Source organism: Plectropomus leopardus, chromosome 22 (genome assembly GCF_026936395.1).
Source record: "Plectropomus leopardus strain MGB_pleo_1.0 chromosome 22, ASM2693639v1, whole genome shotgun sequence".
Taxonomy (NCBI): Eukaryota; Metazoa; Chordata; class Actinopteri; order Perciformes; family Serranidae; genus Plectropomus; species Plectropomus leopardus.
Window position 1 is genome coordinate 2,780,587 of NC_142197.1, and position 22,799 is coordinate 2,803,385.

The 22,799-nt window shown below is 35.9% G+C and overlaps 1 protein-coding gene across 6 annotated transcripts in view; it reads right to left on the reverse strand.

Moving 5' to 3' along the window:
- The window catches only part of abcc9 (ATP binding cassette subfamily C member 9), a 68,820-nt gene extending 52,066 nt beyond the window's left edge, over positions 1–16,754 (reverse strand). For 5 of the 6 annotated variants that reach the window (XR_015775583.1, XR_015775582.1, XM_088072961.1 and 2 more), the window contains exons 1-11: positions 13,454–13,665; positions 10,858–11,040; positions 6,271–6,412; positions 5,778–5,899; positions 5,520–5,686; positions 4,674–4,775; positions 4,319–4,459; positions 4,034–4,216; positions 1,240–1,404; positions 396–551; positions 154–288 (exon numbers count right to left, since the gene is read on the reverse strand). Coding sequence is in view for 4 of the 6 variants with exons in the window: in XM_088072961.1 (XP_087929087.1) it covers positions 154–288; positions 396–551; positions 1,240–1,404; positions 4,034–4,216; positions 4,319–4,459; positions 4,674–4,775; positions 5,520–5,686; positions 5,778–5,899; positions 6,271–6,412; positions 10,858–11,002 (1,458 nt within the window). In the remaining 2 variants the exon portion in view is untranslated. Of the gene's footprint in view, positions 1–153; positions 289–395; positions 552–1,239; positions 1,405–4,033; positions 4,217–4,318; positions 4,460–4,673; positions 4,776–5,519; positions 5,687–5,777; positions 5,900–6,270; positions 6,413–10,857; positions 11,041–13,453; positions 13,666–16,537 lie in introns of those variants that run through there. The other variant, XM_088072960.1, reaches the window with a different exon arrangement.
- Between the last annotated feature and the right edge of the window lie 6,045 nt (positions 16,755–22,799).

A 22,799-nucleotide genomic window follows, 5' to 3' on the forward strand; every position in this document is an offset into this window, starting at 1 on the left:
GCATACACAGAATGAAACAAAACTCCGTTCCTTACCAGCTTACTGCAGTGCATTTGAGGTTCTGTGATTGTTTATTTCGAAATTTTGCAAAGAAATCTGCAGGAAATATTACGTTTTTTCAAAGCAAAACAAGTGTATAAGTATACTGCTTACTAGTGTGCTCTTCTGTGTGTCTGCCAGCTTGGTCGCTATTCGATACTGAACAGGAGCGAGCAGAACGATGACAGACGCTCCGACTAAAGCGCTGCAGCCCAACAAATAGTAGAGCAAGATCACTCCCATCACGATCTGCAAACGAAAAAAAAAACCAAGCAAAGACGACAGTAAAGTCTCCACTGAAACATGACCACAGAGGATTAAATACAGCCAGAAATGAAATGTCCCGCTGGGTCTACCTGTACGGGCATGGCCCACAGGTTGGGGCAGAGGAAGAGGAACCACATCAGCTGGTTTGTTTCTATGGCGACCAGGTTGTTGATCTGCCCCAGAGTCATCTCCCCCATGGACATGTTGGAGGTGGACAGACGCAGGATCTTGTTGTAAATCATCGCCTAGTTAACGACAGAGACACGTACAGTTCATGTTACAACGTCGTCTGCCAGAAATGTGTTTTTGATTTGCAGCAGATTACAGTTTTTATATTCAGTAGTAGCAGTTGTATCATCCTGGGGTTTAGTGGTGGTTGTTTGAGGTACTTATTCATAGTCATTGTATCATCTACAGTAGATGGTGGTCGGCACACTCGTCAGCCAGCATGCCGGTCTTGTGTCAAAGACTGTTTCAATTTGTGTTTTACCCCGAAATTAATCTGAGCCAAACCTTTTCCTTTAAATCACCACAGAGGGAGGCGCTGCACATTTTAATGGAGTGAAATGCAGCTGTGCTGCTGAAGACAGAAATGTCCTCAAGTCTCAAGGAATATGTACTTTTACTCTGAGGAACTCTGTCATGCTGCCCCGTGTGAGTCTCCAAAAATGACTTTAAAAGACATTTTTTTAGTTGATTCTGCACAACACGAGGCGCTGTGAAACGTCTCTGCAGCTGCACGCTGGCAGTCGACTCAGCATTTTAAACGATCTGCTGTCAGATCAGACCGTTTGTGTTATGATCTAATAAATATCTAAGAGCAAACAGCCTCTCCGAAATGTTACCGAGATCGTTCATGTGGACCTTTTCAAAGCAACACCTCAGCACAGAAACAAAACGTCTGAACTCAAGTTTCCGTGATGCTCGGCTCACCAGCAGGGCGCCCCGCAGGTTGATGCCCGTCTCTATGGTGACGTAGTACGAGGCCTGCAGGAAGGTCCGCTGCAGGACTAAAGCCAGGAAGAGGAGCACAGCCAGGACCGAAGTGTTCTGCAGCAGCTCAGTGGAGGACATGAAGTGCACGCCTAATATTTTCTCCTGCAATGAAGCGCACACACACACACACACACACACACACACACACACACACACACACACGATATGTTCAAATTAAACATATATCAGCATGACATTCTTAAAAAGTCTTTTTTGATATTATCACAGCCTGGGATATGTCAATGATTAGCAGCAACATTGTGCAGCGTCAAAAAATGCTCACACTCATACCACTCTGCACACAAAATGAGCTTTTCAAAATCAGGCTATGAAAAATATTATACATTAATATGATTTTTTTTTTACTTTCAGTGAGTTTTTTTTCAGTCCTATTCATAAATTTCAAATATTGAATAATTTTCAGAATTTTAACCCTGTTAAATGCCCGTTTTTTGTCATGATGAAACTGTGTTTAAACACAAATATTGAATTGTTTTCAATATACTACATGAAAAGATTTTTTAATCATTTATTTTTGGATGATCGCAGCCTGTGATATGTCAGTGATTTGCAGCACAATGATTGTGACAGTGCACCTAGTGAAAAAGGCATGTATCAATATTTGATATTTGTGATTAGGACTGATGTTGGTTAAAAAATTAGCTCAGTGAAAGTAAAAAATAATATTAATGCATAATATTTTTTAAAGCTTGATTTTGAAAATTTCTCTCACACACACCCACACCCACACACACACACACACACACACACACACACACACACTCAGTAGTAGCAAAAAGCTCAGGTTGATGCTCTGCAGACCCTCCCTGTGTAATAAAGTGTGAGGTGAGTGGGGAATTTTCCACGTCGCTCAGAAATGCAGCCCAGCTCTGCTCTTTATCTCTGCTGCCCATTATACCCACTTTAACAGGCAGGCACGGACGACAGCGTCTCACATTCAACATCGACTCTTACAACATGCGGCCAAATGGACTGAATGAAAATACACTGCCACTACAACAGCATCTGCTCTGCCTCTGCCACCAGCTCAGAGTGTATTATGACCTTTGGAGGAGGAGGAGATGGATTTAAGAGGAGTCGATGTCTGTGATCGGCTCTGCCAGCGTCTCTTCCTTCGCCAAATGGACCGTCTGTGAAAGTGTCTGCTTTCTCTCTGACAGCTGCGCCCTCTCCACTGAGCCGTCATGAGTAGATAAATCACTGTTTCGAGTTATTGTAGTGGAATAGTTGTTTTCGTAAATCTATATGAGTAAAATAAAACAAGTGCAGATCCTTAAAAATCTGTAATGAAGAAGTTAAAAGTCTGTTTTTTTGCCATCAGATTAGTTGATTAATTGATTAGTCCAGTGATACTCAACTTATGACCCGTGGGCCAAATTTGGCCCCTACTAAGGTGCCGGGTGGCCCCTCCAATCATTTTCTAATTCACAATAAAAACAAAGTGATTCACACTCGGAATTTGTCTTTATTTGTGTTAGGGTTGCACAATAATTAACGGACTGACAATTCTGATAATAAAATTTTTGGCCGATAAATAGAACCGATAATAATAAGCATAAATTGCTTTGATTTTGCCGTGTTGCCATGGTTTCGCTCCTCCAGTACTACACACACTGCATCATGCTGCGTGTCAAACTGCTGCTGCTCGATCAGTCCACAACCGGGTCGTATCTGAGCTCCATGATTATCAGAGAGGGAATAACTCGTGTTGGCTGGCTCTGAAAGGACAAAATCAGGGTTGAACACGGGTCAGACAGCCGCCGGTCCGACCGTGGTCACTGGTGACATGACGACTGTGACCCACGCCTCGGTGACATCACACTGGAGGGTGAGTCATTCATTGGTTGGCCGGACCACCCAACATCACAGACAGACACCGTTTCTGTGTGTGTTGCACTAATTTGCACTTAACTGTTAATACAATGATCTTATGTAAACACTTGAGTCCAGCCTCAGTAACATCAACACGAAAGCGTGTTTGAAGTCTCCGAGGGGAAGTTAATGACGTTCATTGTGTCACTTTGTTGTCTCAGTCGGCCTGTGTTCGTCTCAGGCTGCTCAAAGGTGACTCTCTCGTGGCTCCTGAGTCCATTTCTCTGTGAGTCAAAGTCAAGTCAAAGCAGAGGTTTATACCTCACAGCTTTCAGCGTCTGAAGGAGATCATTTATCAAAGTATAAACTACATTTATGCTGTCTGCAGACATATGTAGACACAGTGCACTTCATGTGTGTCACAACCTACTTCCAGCGTTTGATTTGTCTTCACTGCAGAGTAAAATGTCAGCGCGTAAGTTCGTCTTTTATCTCCCTGGAAGGCCTCAAAACCATTTTCTCCTCCAGACTGTAGTCAACAGTCTGTGCAACAAAGTCCCTTCTTCATGCCTCCTTTGCATTTTCACAAAAAAATCCTACACACCTGACCTTTAAAATAGTGATATTTCATCAAAAACACTTTGTGCCACATATCTTAATTTAAAATGTTGCCAAAATAAACGTTTTGCACTAATAAGATGCTGCAAAAAAAGCATTAAATTCTGCGCTTTTCAGTGCAACTGGGGCTCAAATTTAAGCTCCCCATACACACACACACACAGACACACAGACATACACACACACATATACATACACACACACACACACACACACACACACACACACACACACACACACACACACACACACACACAGGCTCACACAGGCTTTTCTTCACCTCTAGCGTTGAGTTATTTTTGTTGGTCTTTAGGTGCTTCACGATGCCGGAGATGCAGAGCGGCCCGACGAAGCCCAGCAGGTCGGCAAGGTAGCGGAAGGTGCTGCTGAGCAGGATGGGACGACCGAACGCTCGATACATGGAGCGCCAGATTGACGGGGAGCGGTTCGGATCCTCAGCCGTCTGCGAGGACATGATGGAGATACATTTTGAATTCAAGTTACAGTTTTCTGATACTGTCTACGTTATAAAAACCACGATGCGTTGGTGTTAAAAAAGACTCACCCTTTGATCCTCGTAGGCGTCTTTGAGCCGCAGGTAGTTGGTGAGCGCTCTCATGGCGATGGGCAGCTTGCCGATCTTCTTCAGCTCTATCGGCCGCTTATGGGCTCCGATGATGAGAGGATTCATCCACCAATATGTCGCCTAAAAGGTGCCAAGAACTTGTTCTATTTAATCTGCTGCCCGGCGGAGGCACTTTATATTTCTTTTGAGAACTGAACACTAAGTTTGGCTGTTAGTTGAAATTCAAATATTCAAATACTTGAATTAAGTACATTTTTACTTGTATTTCAGCCCATCCTGCTGGGATCAATAATTGTTTGGGAAATGTTAAAATATTCCCAGTGTGTTTGTGTACCTTGGAGAGCAGGTTGACAAACGGCTGCAGAAAGCGAACCCCCAAATCCTGCAGATCCTCTGGTGGTTTCACTTTTTGTGGGTTGGCAAAGAACACGTATTTCTACAAGAAGAGAAAAAGATGAAATTAATGTAAGCAAGAAACACAAACATGTGCCTATTAAATTAATTAATATTAAAAAAATTAAAAAAAGGTTAATACCACAACATATATAAAACAAATAAACCTAGAAGAAAACATGATGAAGAAAAAGAAAAGTCAACAAATGCAATTTAGCATTTTTGGAAAGTAGTTAAGTACAAATACTGGAACAAATATATACTTTTTGTTTTCACTTACTGGATTAAACATATTTAAGTAAAACCACATATTAGGGCCACTGTAGATAAAAAACAAACAAACAAAAAGTAGTCATCTGAGAAAAAAAATGAATTTCTGAGATAAATGTGGTTCTTTGACACCCACAAAAAACAAAACAAACAAAAAGAAAAAAGACTTTTTTTCCCCACAAATTTGCGACTTAATTAACTGTGAGAATATCCATCCTTTTTCTCGCAAATCTGCAACATTAATCTCAGAAAATCTCAGTTTTTTTTCTAAGAATATTGCCCTCCATTTTTTTTTAAATCTAAAATGGCCCTAATACACCGTCGCATTGAAGATATACTATGCAAGATTTCTCTAAAAAAATGAATATTGTTGGTTAAAAAAACTCAACTCAATAAAAGTAGGAAACTATATGAATGCGATATTTTTTTATATTTTTTTTGTGATATTAAAGTGAGCCCTGAGGGTTTTTTTAAAGGTGGTTCAGTTGGTGATGTCGTGTGAAACCTGGTTACTCACTCGGACTCGTATGACGTTGATCTCCACGGCCATCAGCAGCCCGTACAGCAGCACTAACAGGGCCGTGATGCAGAACCGCAGGTGCTGAGGGCCAATGTCGTGCGCGATAAACTTCCACAACTTTATAGTCTTTGTGATGAACGCCAGCACCCAGTAAATAAACAGGACTGTGCAGAAACAACAAATGACACTGTGTTACGATTTAAAGCATGAAAAGACGAGCATTAACAGATCTGTGCCTCCGGTGTTGAGTCTTACCCAGCAGCAGTTTGGGGAAGTTGGATGTCTCGATGTTGTGGTAGTAAACCACTGATGTCGTCGCTGCTACGAACCCCATAAACGCCGGCATGAAAAGATGGAGGTGGCTGGTGATCATATTGCTGCAGCCAGAGGCAAAATATAATAACATTAATATTATAACATATCATAATAATAATTATCATCATCATATTATTATTATTCTTAAATGTTTTATTATTTTATTACATTTATATTATTATATTTATATTTTTAATTATCACATTAATTATATTGTATAATTATAATAATAATAATTATTATTATTATTATTACTTTAAAATATATGTTTTATTGTTTTTACTAAATTTATATTATCATATTTATATTTATATTTATATTAATTATATTGTATAACTATTATAATAATAATTAATGACACAGACATTATTTGACTGACTCTGCTAAAGATGACAGAAACTAATCTGATTAAAATGTTTTTGTGAGGTCGCACTTGTTGGAGACGATGCCCTCTGCGAACTCGCAGACGTGGACGAACAGCAGCGAGAAGGTGAGGATCCATCTCATGTTATGTCCGGGGAAATGAAGACATGTGTTGTGATGGATCTGAACTTTGGAGCTCTGGCTGCCCCAACCTGACACACACACACACACACACACACACACACACACACACACACACACACACACACACACACACACACACACAAAGATACACATACATATACAGGGAGAGAGAGAGTGAAGGATGATGGGATGAACCCGACATTATTGAAAAATCAACCTCTATGGAAACAGGAAACAGGAGATCAATAAACCAATCAAACTTTATTTGTATACTACCTTTCATACAAGCTAATGCAGTTCAAAGTGCTTCACAGATGACTGACAACACGATAATAAGACAAACAAAGACAACAAAAATAAAGTAACAATGTGAGACCAATGCACCTGAGGCATAAAAATGTAAAAAAAAAAAAAAGCATATATATATATATATATATATATATATATATATATATATATATATATATATTTATGATAGTAGTTAAATCAAAATTCAACAACAACAATAAAAGTGATGACATTAAATACAAAAAATAATAGATTTAAAAGCAATGATTTAAAAACTGTAATTTTATTATTAATACTACTGTTAATAATAATAATAAAAATAATAATAATAATAGTTTTTTAAAAAGTTAGACAAAAATTAGATAAAATACATTTTAAAAGACAAAAGAAAGATTAATAAAGTTGCTTAAAGTGATTATGATTATTAATAATTATTATTATTAATAATATAAAAATAAAAACATAATGATAAATCATACTAATATCAAAAAGGGGGACAAATAAAAGCAGATTAAGGTAAGCCCAAATAGTCACATTTGGTATATCTTAACTATGTTATTTATTTTGTTTTTCTGTTAATTAATCAATTAATACTATAATCTTTGAAGCTCTAAATACAATATAAAACCAAAGTCTTGATGCTTCAGTTTCTTGTACACCACTGGTGCATTTTATTTGCACCATGGCATCACCATTAATGAAAGCTGCAGCGATATAAAGTTTATTAGCACTTCTGATTTATTTGTCTCTCATTAAAACAGCTGTACACAAAGTTACGTCTAACTTCTGTCTTTGGACATGTTGCTGTGGTGTTTCTATGTGCAAAATACAGCGTGATGTGTTGCAATGACCTGGTATTCCTAACAACATCTTCAATGGTGCAAAGCGGGGACACTATGTGAGCTCAGCACGTTTTTTATTTGTGTTGATAATGTTTTTTATGAAGTTTGTTTCTGCTCTTAACTAAATGGACTGCAGCCATGTGGGAGGCTCAGGGGACAGAGAGTATAAAAACTAGAAACAGGAAGCATCAATTAGTGAGTCCTCGGGGACGAGCTGAGGGCTTCTGGTCAGAACTATTCCCATAAACTACTGTGTGTACACACACACACACACACACACACACACACACACACACACACACACAGAACATATAACCAAACATGTATTCACGACATGTTATTCGAACTAACAGTAACAAAACAGTCCTTCTCCTCTCCCCTACTGACCTCTTTCTTCCTTTTTCTCCATATTTTTCTTCTAAATATACACGATTTATGATTTTTGTTAAGGAAATAATAAAGAGCTGATACTTGCGAACGTCTTAATATTAAAAAATAAAAAAATCAGCACTTTCGTTAATATTTTTCTGTTTTAACTCTTTAGGGCCCGCTTTAGTATTACACACGCTTGTATCACTCTGCACATATAATGCGCTTTTCAAAATCAAGCTTTAAAAATATCACACATTTATATTATTTTCTACTTTCATTGAGTTTATTTTTTATCCAACATCTGTCCTAATAGTAAATTTCAAATATTCATTAATTTTCAGAATTTTAACCCTTTAAATCCCAGGTTTTTGACATGATGCCACTATCACTGTTCTCTGTATCACTGTTTTTGGATGAAAAAAAAAACGCAAAAATGAACTATTTTCAATATACTACATGCAAAGTAGATTTTTTTTTAATTATAGGGATATATCATGGGATATGTCAGTGATTTGCTGCAACACTGATTGTGATAGGTCACCTGGCGGAAAAAGCATGTATTTCCTCCATATGCCAAAATATGGTCAAAATGACCTCATCAGGTAGAAAATAGTCAAAATGACAAATTCAGAGGAAAAAGCCCAGAATGACACCCAGAAATAATACAAGTCCTGTTTTTCTGCTTTGATGGCTGTGGGATCAAAAATGTCAGTTTGAATGGGTTTCAATGGAGCATTTTTTGACCTGAACAGTCTGAATGTAACTATTAAGTTTCCCTAATACAGTATTAATTTTAGACTTATTGTAGGAGCTGAGCTGGAAATTAGCTGATTAATTTCTTAATTCTTGCCAAAATGTATGTCATATGCAAGAATGCAGCCAAAATGATCAAAAATGAAGAATGAAAGCGTGTAAAATGTGCCCTCAGGTTTTTTTTTCCTGTTTGCTTTTCTATTTTCCAGTCTCTGCTGGATCATTGAACTCTTCTAATCCATCTTAATGACTCTTCAAAGCTGCTTAATGTTGGTGACAAGAAAGTGCCCACAAATGTGTGTGAAAGAGCGAGCTGGAGGGTTAATATCACTGACACATCTGCTCTGCCTGCCACATGACCTGGAGTGATCCTGGAGCGACAGATTACTGTAACACAGCTCAGTGAAACACAAGTTTTCCTCCTTCACTCCTCACTGTCAGAGCTGTTTTTTTAACTTAATATAAAGAGGATCCTCATATAAAACTCGCCTGTCTCTGCAGTAAAAAGACACAAAACATTTTGAAACTGGTGCTGCTCGATTAAAAAAAACAGAGAAAAAGGACGCTTTTGCTCAAAACTTAGAAAACCTACAACTACCAGAATGCATTGCGCTACACCAGACCTATAAACGATCCCACTGGTGGGTGACGTAATGTGGACTGGTGCATGTGAAACAATGGCATCAATCCAAACAAACAAACAAATAACAATAAAATACAAACAAATAACAAACAATAAACAAATACATACATTTTCAGCACTTTTTAGGTTATGTCCTTGCAACTTTTTTTTTTTTTAACATTTTTTTTGCTGCCAACATTTTAGTTTAAAAGCTTTGAGATTGTATTTTAATCTGAACAGGTAAAAGTAGACGCTTTTGAAAAGATAATAAAATAATATACGATAATATCTCTGGCTGTATAAGTTAAATTTGGGCAATTTCTTCTATTTTAGTATGGATTAAGAAAAAACTTTGTCCATTAACAATTTTTCAATTGATTTGCAATTAATTTTATAATAATATGTGCCATATTATATATGTTACATGAAATTACATGGTTGATGATAAGGTATTTTATCCATAGTGCCCACTGCTGCTCCATATATCCCAGCATCTAAACCTCTTCTCCTGATCAGGGTCACACAGGGCCGCCACACAAGTCTATCGCAGCGCTAACACATGCATATCAGTGAGCGTTACATAATCACACATATCAAACACAGTCCTGTATGTATCAAACAATGTGAGCTGAGATCAAACTCCAGTAATCCTCAGCTCTGTGCTGACAGCTGCAGCGATTTCTGAGGCTTTGCAGCAGAAAAGGTGAAGCTTTAAGAGGCTTCAGCAGGAAACACTTAAGCATCTGTCAGAATAAACACAACACAGACCTGCACCATGTGGGACTTTTACTGCAGAAGCTCCAAAACGGTTATGTGTACTTAATTCAATGATTTCGCTCCAAAATACACTTCAAAAAACTTTCAGCTGTTGAATTATTTTTTTTTTACTAACTGGCCAATATACAAAGACAGTGCTTTGTAATAAATGATCATTAAGTGTGTGTGTCCGCCATCTAGTAACCTCACCAGCAGCTGGTACTTCAGCAATAATACTTGAATTTTAATACTGTAAAAGTTACTGCAGTTTTGAGGGTGTAGGATAACTTAATGTTTATTAAATTAAAGTATGTAGCAGGTATGTTTAAGGTCAGTGTACACCATTCAGGGAACAAATGTAGGTCAATACAGGGTGCGTTTGGAAAACTGATCTACAGAGAGAAAGAAAGAAAAAAAGGAAAAAATCCAAGAATAATTTCATGCGTTAAGTTTTTGCAGTTTCTGGTTGGGGTGGTGTGATTTTACAGATTTTTGTTTTTGCAGGCTGGCAGGTTTGGAAGGTGTGTTTTCTTTAAAAGTCAACAAAAAGATTTAAAACAAAAAAATCACCAAAATTTTTCAAAAAAGAAAAATTGGCCTTAAAAAAAAAACACAAAAAAGTTCAAAAGAAAAACAATCATCCAAAAATGTAATAGAAAAGAAATGTTATCATTTTTTAAGTACAAAAAAATTCTAAACAAAAAAAAAGAAAAATCACAAAAAAATTCAATAGAAGAAAAATCGCCAACCACAGTAACTTTTATTGCCTAAAGCTAGCCTCCGTAATTTTACGTTAAGGACGCAACTGTATGTTAATAACATGCCGTCATTCGAATATTATACAAACCGTTCTATGAGAATACATTGTTCCATGACCTACCGATGAAGAGGATGGGGAAGGTGATGAAGAGCAGGAAGACATGGGGAACCAGGTTGAGCGCGTCCACGAAGCAGCCATTGTTCAGCACTCCTGTGTCTACGCTGTAGGATTTGTTACCGTCGTTGCCGCAAAACGACAAGGCCATGCCACCGCCCAGCTGCTCCACACAAACCTCGAGTCAATCTGGGAAAAGAAACAACAAAAAACAAACTAAAGATCAGCTCACATATCACAGATAAATCATACTAAAAAATCTGTGAATATAAATTGTACTGTAGTGATGCCAAACATTTTTTAATTTACAGTAAAAATGAAAGCGATTCACAATAATTGTTTTTGTACTTTTAGTATAACTAAGCTGCCAGAGTGAATAAACCGGAATCAAAATAGAGCTTGTTGATGAAAAAAACGTGCTGGTGGAGGACATATCCTCCACACATCCCCACAGAGGTCCTAAGACCTTAATGTATTAAAATCCTAGAAACATCTTAAAAAACCTTGAAATGTCCTAAAATCAAAGAAATTAAATAAATGCCCACCATATCCTAGAAATGTCCAAAAGTCCTAGATATGTCCTAAAATCCTTGAATGTCCAAAGAGTCTACAAATGTCCTAAAAGCTGAGAAAAGTTTTCAAATCCTAGAAATTTTCTAAAATCCTAGAAGTGTCCTAGAATCAGAGAAATGTCCTAAAATTCTAAAAATATCATAAAATCCTGCAACCATCTGAATATCTTAGAAATGTCCAAAAATCCTAGAAAAGTCCTAAAGTCGTAAAATCCTTAGAAAGAAAAGTCTAAAAGTCATAGAAATGTCCTAAAATCGAAGAAATATCCTAAAATCCAAGAAATACCCTAAAATCCTAGCAATGCCATAAATCCTAATATGACCAAAAATCCTAAAAACATCCTAAAATCCTCAAAACATGCATGGGGATCCTGTGACTGGCCCCTGGCCCCTCCTGTCATTTTACAAAATTGGCCCCAAAGTAGAGTATCCCTGTATTACTGTGTTTTATAATCATTATAATCTTATATTTAACAGTTAGTGGCCTCTGCCACAAGTGGTGCTTTGGCTTGAACTCGGTCAAATGTCTTAGTGGCATGCTGCACACTCAAGTGCACTCATACACTCCTACACACACACACGCACACGCACACACACACACACACACACACACACACACACACACACACATGCAGGCCAGTGTGATGCATGTGAGCTATTTCAGGGGCACTGTCCAGCTGCATGCCCCCTGGCTTATGGTGCATTGCTGGTAAATGAATTTGAACGTGATGGAAAATGTCATTAAAAGTTGTCATGGCGCCACGTGACTAAAGTCTCAGAAGACTCCGATTGTTTTATTTTAGTTAACGTTAAGATCACAAAAAAAATTGAAGGTGATTGCCCAAAATATATTTATTGCTATTTTTACACATTTAAATTTGTTTTTACAGTTAGTATCAATTATTTTTCCTGCTACACTGTTTTCTTTATGTTAATATCATTATTATCATCATCATTAATAATCATAATAATCTGTATTTGCACTTGTTAGAGTGGCCAGAGATTATATCACTGTTGTTTGTTTGTTGTTGGTCTAACAGATTTGTGTACATGTACAATTGTTAAGTCTCTTTTATACTTTAAATCAAAAAATAAAGTTCTATTTCTTAAACATTGCCTGGTTTGTTGTTTGGAGCAGAAGAGACCTCCATGGATAGTTTGGCTCCCAGTAAAAATCTCCTTACTAATGAAAACTGAGGGAATTTTAACCGGGAGAAGTTTTGAAAAGTTGCAATCTAAAATCCAAATCCTCCTAAATTCTACACACTTAATTTTTAAAACAGGTTATATGATAAAAGTAGGAAAATATTTGATTAGAAAGATAATTTTATTATTGCTATTATTATTAATATTATTATTATGTTTCTGTTCAAGCCAAAAACAAAGATGGCTGCAAAAGTTAAACCTTGCAGCCATATTTATTGGGGGCAAAAGGAATATTTTGGTACTGGATTGTAGAAAAATTATGACTGTTTTTGGACAAACTGGACATACTGATTCACTGAACAGACACATATAAAATGTTACAGAGGTGGTTTGAGATGTTTCAATCATATTTCTTTGTAATATTTCTCAAACATTTAATGCTGGCACCACTGGAAATCACAATATTTGCCACAACTTAAGCTGAACACAAATACATCTCTCCACAATTTAAAAATATAACAATTCCTAATTAGAATTCAACATTTCTGTCCAATTATTTTAATATTTTTAGGTTTGTTTTTGCACATAATGCCCCTTTAACTGTGGGCTCAACATGAAGCATAATGAATTAGCAAGCTAGTCAGGACAGTTGATGGTGCTAACAAATAAAAAACAACTGTAAATTTAGCTGACAGACATGTAAATAAATCTCTCTTTTTTGGCCAAAACACCTGCGTTAGATTAAATAAACAAAGACAGAACCACATAACTTCAAAATACTAAAAACAGCCACAACGGAAGAAAACAAAGGGCTAATTAGCATGACGTTAAATTCCTAAAAAATGAAGCTAGCTTAATTTTGAACACCTTAAAAAGTCTCTTACCTCGAAGAAAAGTAAAACTCCTCACTGACTCCGTGTCATTCCGGATGTCTGTGTTTTTTAAAAAAGAAAGAAAACAGACAGTGGACAGAAAGAAGAGCGAAAATCAACGAAACAGAGTGAGAGTTGAAGAGTAAAAAGTTGATTATTTTTAGCCTCTTCACCGCATCAGCTGCTGCGCGTGCTACTGCTGTCCGTCTCTGACACAGGTGTCAAGTTACACCCGACAGCGCGCGAGCCTTCCGCTGCTGCCCTTCAAAATAAACGTTTACTTAATACATTTTCAAAAATAAGTTAATACAATTTATTCATTTTACTGACAGATTAAGAATATTAAATTATGACTAAAAATGGCATATATTGAATGGCAAGTATTGAAATACTTAAATAAATGTTAAGAAAAATAATTTTTATTTTGCATGAACTTAATACACTGGTGAGCAAAAAAAAAAGAAAAAAAAAGAGCTCCAGGCCATGAATTAACTTTCTGTGTTCCTCAGGTCAGTCTTTTTTCTGTCTGTTTTTGTTTTTATCTGTTGTTTTTAACTTGTTCATATTGTCTTGTAGTGTGATTCTTTTTTACTGAGAGCTGCTTGGCGCTTCAATTACCTTCGGGATTAATAAAGTTACAGACAAAACAAACAATTTAATGCACTTGTTTGTTTTTCCCTTCATGTTTGCTTTAGTTTGTTGTTTTCAAGGGTTTTTTTGTTCTTAGTTAGTTAGTTTTAATAATCTGGATTTTACACAGTTTTTAATTGTATGCAAATAAACTAAACTAAACTTCATTGAATATACGGACAGATATGAGCATATATTTTGAAATATTCACAGGTAGCCTATTTAAAGTAAATTTTGATACAAAATAAGACATGCTCTAGAGCAGGGATACTTCACTTGTTTTGCACAGGGCCACTTTTGCAAAATGATTGGAGATTAGGGCCCACTTAACCCTTTAACCAAATTTATTTGATTTATTTTAAAGAAGAAATTTGTAAAAAGGTAAAATTATGCTCAGACATTTCTCTGGAGACCACTAAGGTTTTTATTCTCTGTATTTATAAAAGGGAACTTTTATTTTGAAGTTACTCACGTCGTAATTTCCGGTAAATATGTACTAAACTTTAGCGAACTTTTCCTCCCTATCAGATTTCCAAATTTGAAGCAGTTAATGGTGAGAAGGGGGTTCATCATGGGCTTCTTCAACACACTCACAAACCTGCAACTGAAGTCAACTCACCTGGTTACAGTTTTCAAAATAAAGTCTATTTTCAACAATTTGCAGGTCTATGAACTAGATGTAAACTTCTACAGCGGTGATACTCAACTTCCAGCTCCAGGGCCAAATCTGGTCCATGATAGTGACGGGTGGCCCCCAAACAATTTTCAAATTCACAATTTTTAAAAAAGGGATTCACACCAGGAATAGTTTTTGTACTTTTAGTATCAATAAGGTGCCAGAGTGCATAAAACAACATCAAAATAGAGCTTGTTGATCAATAAACAAAGTGGAGGATCCCTCGCACCCTACAACAGAGGTTCTAGCTGAGACCCTAATGACCTAAAATCCTAGAAACGTCCTGAAAAACTAGAATCATACTAAAATCCCAGAAATATCCTAAAATCAAATGTCCTAAATTTCTAGAAATGTTCTTAATTCTAGACAGATACATTCTTAAATCATATACGTCCTAGAAATGTCCTGAAATCTTAGACACAGCCTAAAATCCTAAAAACGTCCTTAAATTCAAGAAATGTCCTAAGAGCCTACAAACGACTTAAAATCTGAAAAATATCCTAAAATCCTATATATGGGGCTGTTTCGACTGGCCCCTGGCCCCTGTTATTTTAAGCAAGTTGAGTAACTCTGCCTTACTGTACAATATATATGTTTTTTAGATTTTTTTTTTTTTAAATGCACATTTAAATTTGTTAAGGGTCCATGAACAGAAATCACATTACATAACAAACTCCAAATAATAATCCAATAAACTCCAAATCAAATCAATATTTTACAAAACATCACTTAGAGAGGGATATTAAATATCTAAAAAGCCTAACCAAGCCAAGTAAATAAACAAGATAGAAATATTCAACATTATGAAGCTATTATTAGGAGCTTAAACAATGCTCCGATAATAAAACGTGATAAACAACGTCTTAAAGTATCAGATCTATAATCTGATTTCGACTGCATGCATGCACAGCAGTTTGCTGATATTTCATCCATAATCTGAAACCTCTCTGGATCTGAGAGGACGCAGCGTTCACACGCTGTGATGCAGCTTTGTTTGGCGTCATAATGTTGGAGAGAAGACCTTGGATACGATGAGCAGCGCGCACTGAAGCGAACACAATCCCTGACTGGCGACTGTGTTTCCCAGTTGTCAATGATTTCAGCACAACAATGCAATTTATGCATACTTTTATCTCAAAAATATCAATAAAGCATTGATAAATCAATGTAATGCCTTTCATGTATTGTGCTGCATCGCCTACACTCTATTTCAGTCGCCCCCTCCTATGACAAAGCCAAACTCCATTCAGAAATAATCAATTTAAAGTTTTTACGCGTGTAAACATATATTAATATTATTAAAACAAGTTTTAATGTGTTGTCTAAATCAGGTGGATTTACTCTTAAATTCGGCAAGATTAAAAAGAAAAAGGGAAAATGTTTCTATTAAAAAAATTGTAACTTTTAGAACCGTCCCGCCTGCAGTTCCCTCAGCCCCCATCCAACAAATGTACCCTACTCTACGGTGATCAGCAAGGGACAGCAGCATGAATGAAGCTCATATTCTGGTTGTCATTGGATTATAAGAATGCCGAAATTAACATGTGTCGTCCATTGAGTCAGATATGATGTTTTCTTGTATTTTTAAGAGGCAGATTTCAATTGAGAGCCAAGATGACTTTAAAATGTAAGTTTTTCAATGAAGTCTGGTGCGTGCTTTATGTGTTCGACTGTAAGCGCACGCGCAAGTGTCTCTCTACCCTGAAGACGTCGTGTTACACTAAACTGAGGGTGCTGACATCTGGTTGTGAATGAAATGATGAAATAGGAGAGCCTTCCCCAACACTTACCCGGCCTCTGACGCAGGTATGTGGGCTCGCACTGAGGTCAAAGCGTCCCTTTCCCGGATCTTTATTCCCAGTGTGCGACGTCTTATTTATTATATTGCGGTTTATACTGAAGGCACGGGGACAGGAAATGCCTATATATTACATTTACTGTCGTAAAGACACAGTCACGGTATTATGGCGCTCGGGCAAAAAAGGCACAGGCTATCAGAGACTGTGGCTGGCTTTTTTTTCTGCAGAAATTTCTCATGATGCACGACAGCAACAGGGCAAATGTAGGTCAAATCAAAGCCGAATGAGCATTACAGAGATCAGTGCTGCTTATTGTGAAAGATGCTATTTTTAAGCTTGCAGTCATTGTAAAGGGGCCGTGCTGTCATTAAATCAACAGCTCTGCACCCTCACTGATGGTTACCTGGAGGTCTGAACTGAACTCTTATGCAGCAGATCTATATAATTATTATTTTTTAGGATTAAACATAAAATCTGACGAGAATGATAGAAAAAGTCTTGTGGACACACCTGCCCAGGTCACACAATGTGGGTAGAATATACAGCCATTATATATCTAGTTTACAAGAAAGATATTATTTACTCAGTTCTCCCAATTTTTACATAATGAGTTTTCAAATATGACTGTAATAATCCTAAATAAATGACGTCCATCAAAATTGTCGGTCTCTGTGCACCTGTGCTGCATTTTATTTTGAAATTTGAGGGGTTGCTTTACAGCACAGAGCAGGAGGAGGGCGCTGTTCACCCAAAAACATCAGTGACAGCTTTGAACAGTTTGCAGTGGAGTATGGAGTCATAGGAGTGCCGAAAAAAATTAATCCGTAAAATATTATAATTACTATTATTATTATTATTATTATAAATGGGGAATAAATTAAATAATTAATGATAAAATAAATAAATATGGAAATATTACGATGAATAATTAAAGTAATAAATAACCTCAAGATAACCTCAAACATTCTCATTTTTCTGAATTAATCATTTTGTAAATTAATTCAGAAATATAATAAACTCAGATATGTTGTACATATTTTTATCGTATTTTCACATTTTCCTAGCTATTCTACATTTATGTCTCTTGATTTTTGCAATTCTAGTTTTATTCATTTATTTATTTTTGAATAAATAATGGATGAGACAATAATCCTGTTAATTCAGTAAACAGGAGCAGATTTTTTTTCTCAAGTAAACATATTCTGCAGATATGTCTCTCACAGTCTTTGCAATTCATTTGCAAACCCCCAGAATGAACTTAAGACCCCAAAAAGGGGCCCCTAAGCCAGAGTCGAGAACCGCAGTCAGGTTCCAGGGGTTGTGGATGTGAAACCTAGGACTCCATTAATGGCCATATCCCTAGCTGAGAGACGTGTGTGTGCGTGTGTGTGTGTGTGTGCATGTGTGTGTGTGTATGTGTGTGCGTGTGTGTGTGTGTGTGTGTGTGTGTGCATGTGCGTGTGTGTTTCCATCACAGCTTGGGACAGTGTTAGGAGATTCCCATCCACCAGTGTTTCCCAAGACACTCTCAAGGGAAGAACATGACCTCACATACACACACACACACACACACACACACACACGCACACACACACACAAACACACACATTATACTGTAACCCCATAACATGTAATCTCCCCCTAGGGTCTGACAAATCCTCCCACTCACCCCGTCTTCCTCTGTTTCTGCATGTACACACTCACTCACAGTACAGCTGTTCAACTTTGACCTTTGACCTCTGTGTCACTACAGGAGGAAGTCGCACTGGTGACCCGTCGTCACAGGAAGAGCCACAGTGACACCCAAGGAGGAGGGAAGATGGAGATCAAAATCATTTACATGAATAAATAAAATTAAGAACTGTGATTTATTGAGGGTTCAGCTGTGATGCAGTTTGAATTCACTGTTTTGGTTCTGATTTTATGTCACAGCCCGACTGACACATCAGCACCCTTTTTATTTCATCAACTTCCCCATTAATCTGCACTGTAAAATCTGACATTTGGATTTTACTCTAAAAATCTAAAGATTGTCTTGAAAAATGTGAGTAAATACAGCTATTAGTCTTAATTTATGTTTAAATTGCATCGAATTGTTAAGTTTAGTTAAAATTCAGTCATACTTATTTAATTTTTTGAAATTGTTGCAACTTAAAAATGATGAGGGAAGTTAACTTTATCATTATAAGTGATAGCAACGTTTTAGTTTTTTAGTATATAAACCAGGTTAGTTGGACTTAACTGAACAGTTTGATGTATTTTGTGCACTGTTAAAATCAGTAAACTGGATTTTACTTTAAAAAAATCAAACAAGCGCCTTAAAAAATGTTATTAAATATAACTATTAGTCCTAATTTAATTTTGTACACATTACACCTAATTGTTAGGTTTACTCAAATTTTAGTTGCATTTACTTAATTGTTAAATTGTTTGTTAAAAAATTGAAGTGATATTAACTCTAAAATCTATTCCTAATATGTATTTACTTTACATCTAATTGTTAAGTTTACTTAAAATTCAGTTACACTTATTTCATTTTATGAAGTTGTTGCAAATTTAAAATGACAAGTTTAATTGAATCAATCTTTCTAAGTTTTAACAACTTCAGTAAACCAAGTTTACTGAGATACATATCTGTATTCTGCTGGTTACAAACTAGTTGGTCATATTTGTATTTTGTTAACAAAACAGAACTCGCGGATCTCCTAACTTTATCACTGGAAAATCCTCTTTGATGATCAAGTTAAGTCAGACTGACTTGGTTTTAAATGAAGTTGCTAAAACAAGGTGATTTCACTTGATATTTCTTAGTTGCAGCAACTTCACACAATTAGATACAGCTAGAGTAAACTTTATATATTATTATATATAATTGATGATTGATAGTTATATTTATTTACGTTTTTCAAGACCATGATTATTAAAAGACGATTATTAAGATCAACTTGTCAGATTTTACAGTGTCTCTTTTTTTATTTTTTTTACTGTTTATGTGTCCTGTCTGATCTTTGTGATGTGATGTGTGTGTGTTTGTGGTTTTAATGTTCAGCGTGAGAAAGCTCCCTCCTGAGGGAAGTGTCTGACCACCAGGAAGTGGGGACCATTCTCCTCCACAACACACAAATGTTTGTACTTGCAGCCTTGTGAGGACCCTTATTGTCATGATGCCTTTCTCTGACATGAAGTTTAACCATCTCAGCTCTGTGTCAAACATCGACCGTAACCCTAAAATCAAGTCTAAACCCTACAACAGTCCTTTAAAGATATGGACAGGAGGAAATGTTTCCTCTTTTCAAACACTTCTCAAAAATATCCAAAATGTTCTTAATCCAAGCTTCATTTCCACTGCACAAAAACTTGCTAACACCTGCTAACTTCTGGCTTTTTCCAGTTTTTATTGGGAACCAGTATTGTACAAGTATTAAATACAAAGTACAATGTATATGTACCAGTGTTTCTTTCTCCTCCCCACCCTCTTTGTAGTGTGGAAGAGCACAAAAACACAATACTGCCTTAAACTAACACCAACACACCTCAAACCCCTGAAAGGGAGTCTTAAATACAGGTTTGAATGAATAAATGAATGACCGAATTATAAGTCATTATATCAAACCATACAACAGAGCATCCCTGCAGAGGTAGCCAAATTTTTTTCAAGGCACAGAAACACAGTCTTTTGTCAATTCATATATATTTATATCATAAAGAAAATAAAAATAATATGAATATTGAATGAATTTTAAAAAATACAATTTATGAGAAATAAGCACTTTGAAAAAAATGTCCTGACTTCCAAAAGGTCCCCAATTTCCAAAATCTCTTGTCTTTCCAAAACACTGCCGAGCATCAGAACATTTTCCACAAATGTCCTCACTGTGTAGGTCTAAAACTTTGGTGGGTCCTCACAAAGATATACTCTCTCACACACACACACGCACACTTGTATTTATAGCTTTGTGAGGACCCTCTTGACATTATGTATTCCCAAGCCCCTTACCCTAACCTTAAACATCACAAATAAATGCCTAACCCCAACCTACCCTAATTACAACCTGGACCCTAACACCAAACGTTAACCCTCAAACAGTCCTCTGAAGAAGTGAGCACTGTTCAAAATGTCCCCACTCTCCAAAAATGTCCTCACTCTGCTGCAAAAATACTTCTGGTCCTCACTATGTGTATGTACTAGAATGCTCAAACACACACAGACACAGAAATAGGCTTCACGCAGACACATGCATACATAGTCCTTACTTATAAGTCTGTGCTGCCATCTTTTGGGGACTTGCCGACAGCTGTTCTGGTCCTGCAGAAACAAAACAATAAATCAAACGTAAATAACTCAGAAGACACTAAGTCAAATCTTAACTCTTCATGTCCTCCAGCAGCAGAGAGACACACACAGACAGCATTATGAAGGTTATTATAGACAGCAGGGATAACAGGCACTTTTATTGAACATTCAAAATATTTTCATTGGACTTTTCTGCAAAGCATCTATTTACCTTTTGCTTCTGGAAATCTTTCACAAATATTTAAGCCTTTGTACCCGAGCAACTGGCTATATGATATTACATGATTACTATAATTTTTAAAGGATTTTCCCAGGTCATTTCCTTTTTTTGAAAGGCAGAAAGGTAAAACAACAACAGCTAGATGTATAATTAATAAAAAATATACATAAAACTATTGTAGATAATTATAATTATTTTAAAGTATTTTTTTCAGGCAATTTCCTTGATGTGTGTTTTCAGCTGTCTTTTCTTTTCTCTTAATTTTAGTATTTTTTTGTTTTTATTTTTTGTTTGTTTGTGGTTTTGTACATTTATTTAGTCATTTTTTCTTAAGTTGCTCACTGTCTTCTTTCCATATTTTTGAAAGAAATCAAGCAAACTTGCTCCGCTTTCAAAAAGTTAATAACTACACTCTTTAGTTGGTACATTACTCAGATAAATTTCTGTATTCTTGTAAATTTCACCCTTGATTGCAGCAATATGTTTTCTTTGTCTAAGTGGCCCCACATGCAGAAACAGCTCTTCGACCACCAGAGGACGTCCTTGTCTCAATATAGTAAAATGGAAATGCGGCAAAACAAATCACAATGTTTCTTTGCAGTTGTGTTTTAAAGGCATCTTTCAGCCGTACTGCATGTCAGCAAAACAGATTAGACTAGGTTAAAGAATAACTATAAAATAAAAGTATAAACAATAAAATAAACAATAAAAAACAATAAAAACTTTGAATCCAGAAAATATTCAATGAGCAACACTGTTCTATCAGCACATGAATGAAACCAGATTACTAAACAAGATAGTCATGCCACATTAGTTATGACTTAATTTTGGATGTTTGGATGCACCATGTAATCAGATCAAACTGTCTTGTGACTTAAAGCAATAAATTCTCATAATTCAACGATGCAGAGAGATATCAGGAGGGTTTATTTGAGAGTTTTGTAGATTATAGCTTCAGGACAGGGACCTCTTTTCCAGACAAAGTTGCATCTCGGACTGTTTGTTTCTAACTCATTGCCTGATTAATTGACATTAAAGCAAATCCATGTTGTGACCCATCGTCACCATATGCAAATGTCAAATAATGATACTAAATACATGACAATTATGTTCAAAGTATAAAAATAAACAGTTATTGACACAAAAAACCCAAAGATATGTGTGACAAATGCACATTATGATTTTTTCTCCATTGTGGTAAATCTTTGAGCTGTGAGCAAATTGGTGCAATTTTTTTTCTGAAAACATGGGAATAAATGTAATGAGCAACTTGATGATAAATGTCCCGCAAATTGCAAGAAGTTGGTAGATTTAGAGAATTATCTTTTTGAAAAGCTAAGGACAAAAATGCCCAGAAAACTATACATTTAATTATCATAATTATATATTTTAAACTTTCCCATCGTTTTAGGATTTTTGTATGCTTCAGGATTTTAGGGACACCGCAGATAAACAAACAAAACTTCGGGGTTAACACAGAACACAGAACACTATATATATATATATATATATATATATATATATATATATATATATATATATATATATATATATATATATATATATATATATATATATATATGTATGTATATGTATATGTATATATATATGTGTGTATATATATATATATATATATATATTATTTTTTATTTTTTTAAAAACAATTTTGGAAAAAAGAAAAAAGAAAACTTTTTTATTCAGATTAATACATTTTCAATCACTAATTTATTTTACATGCA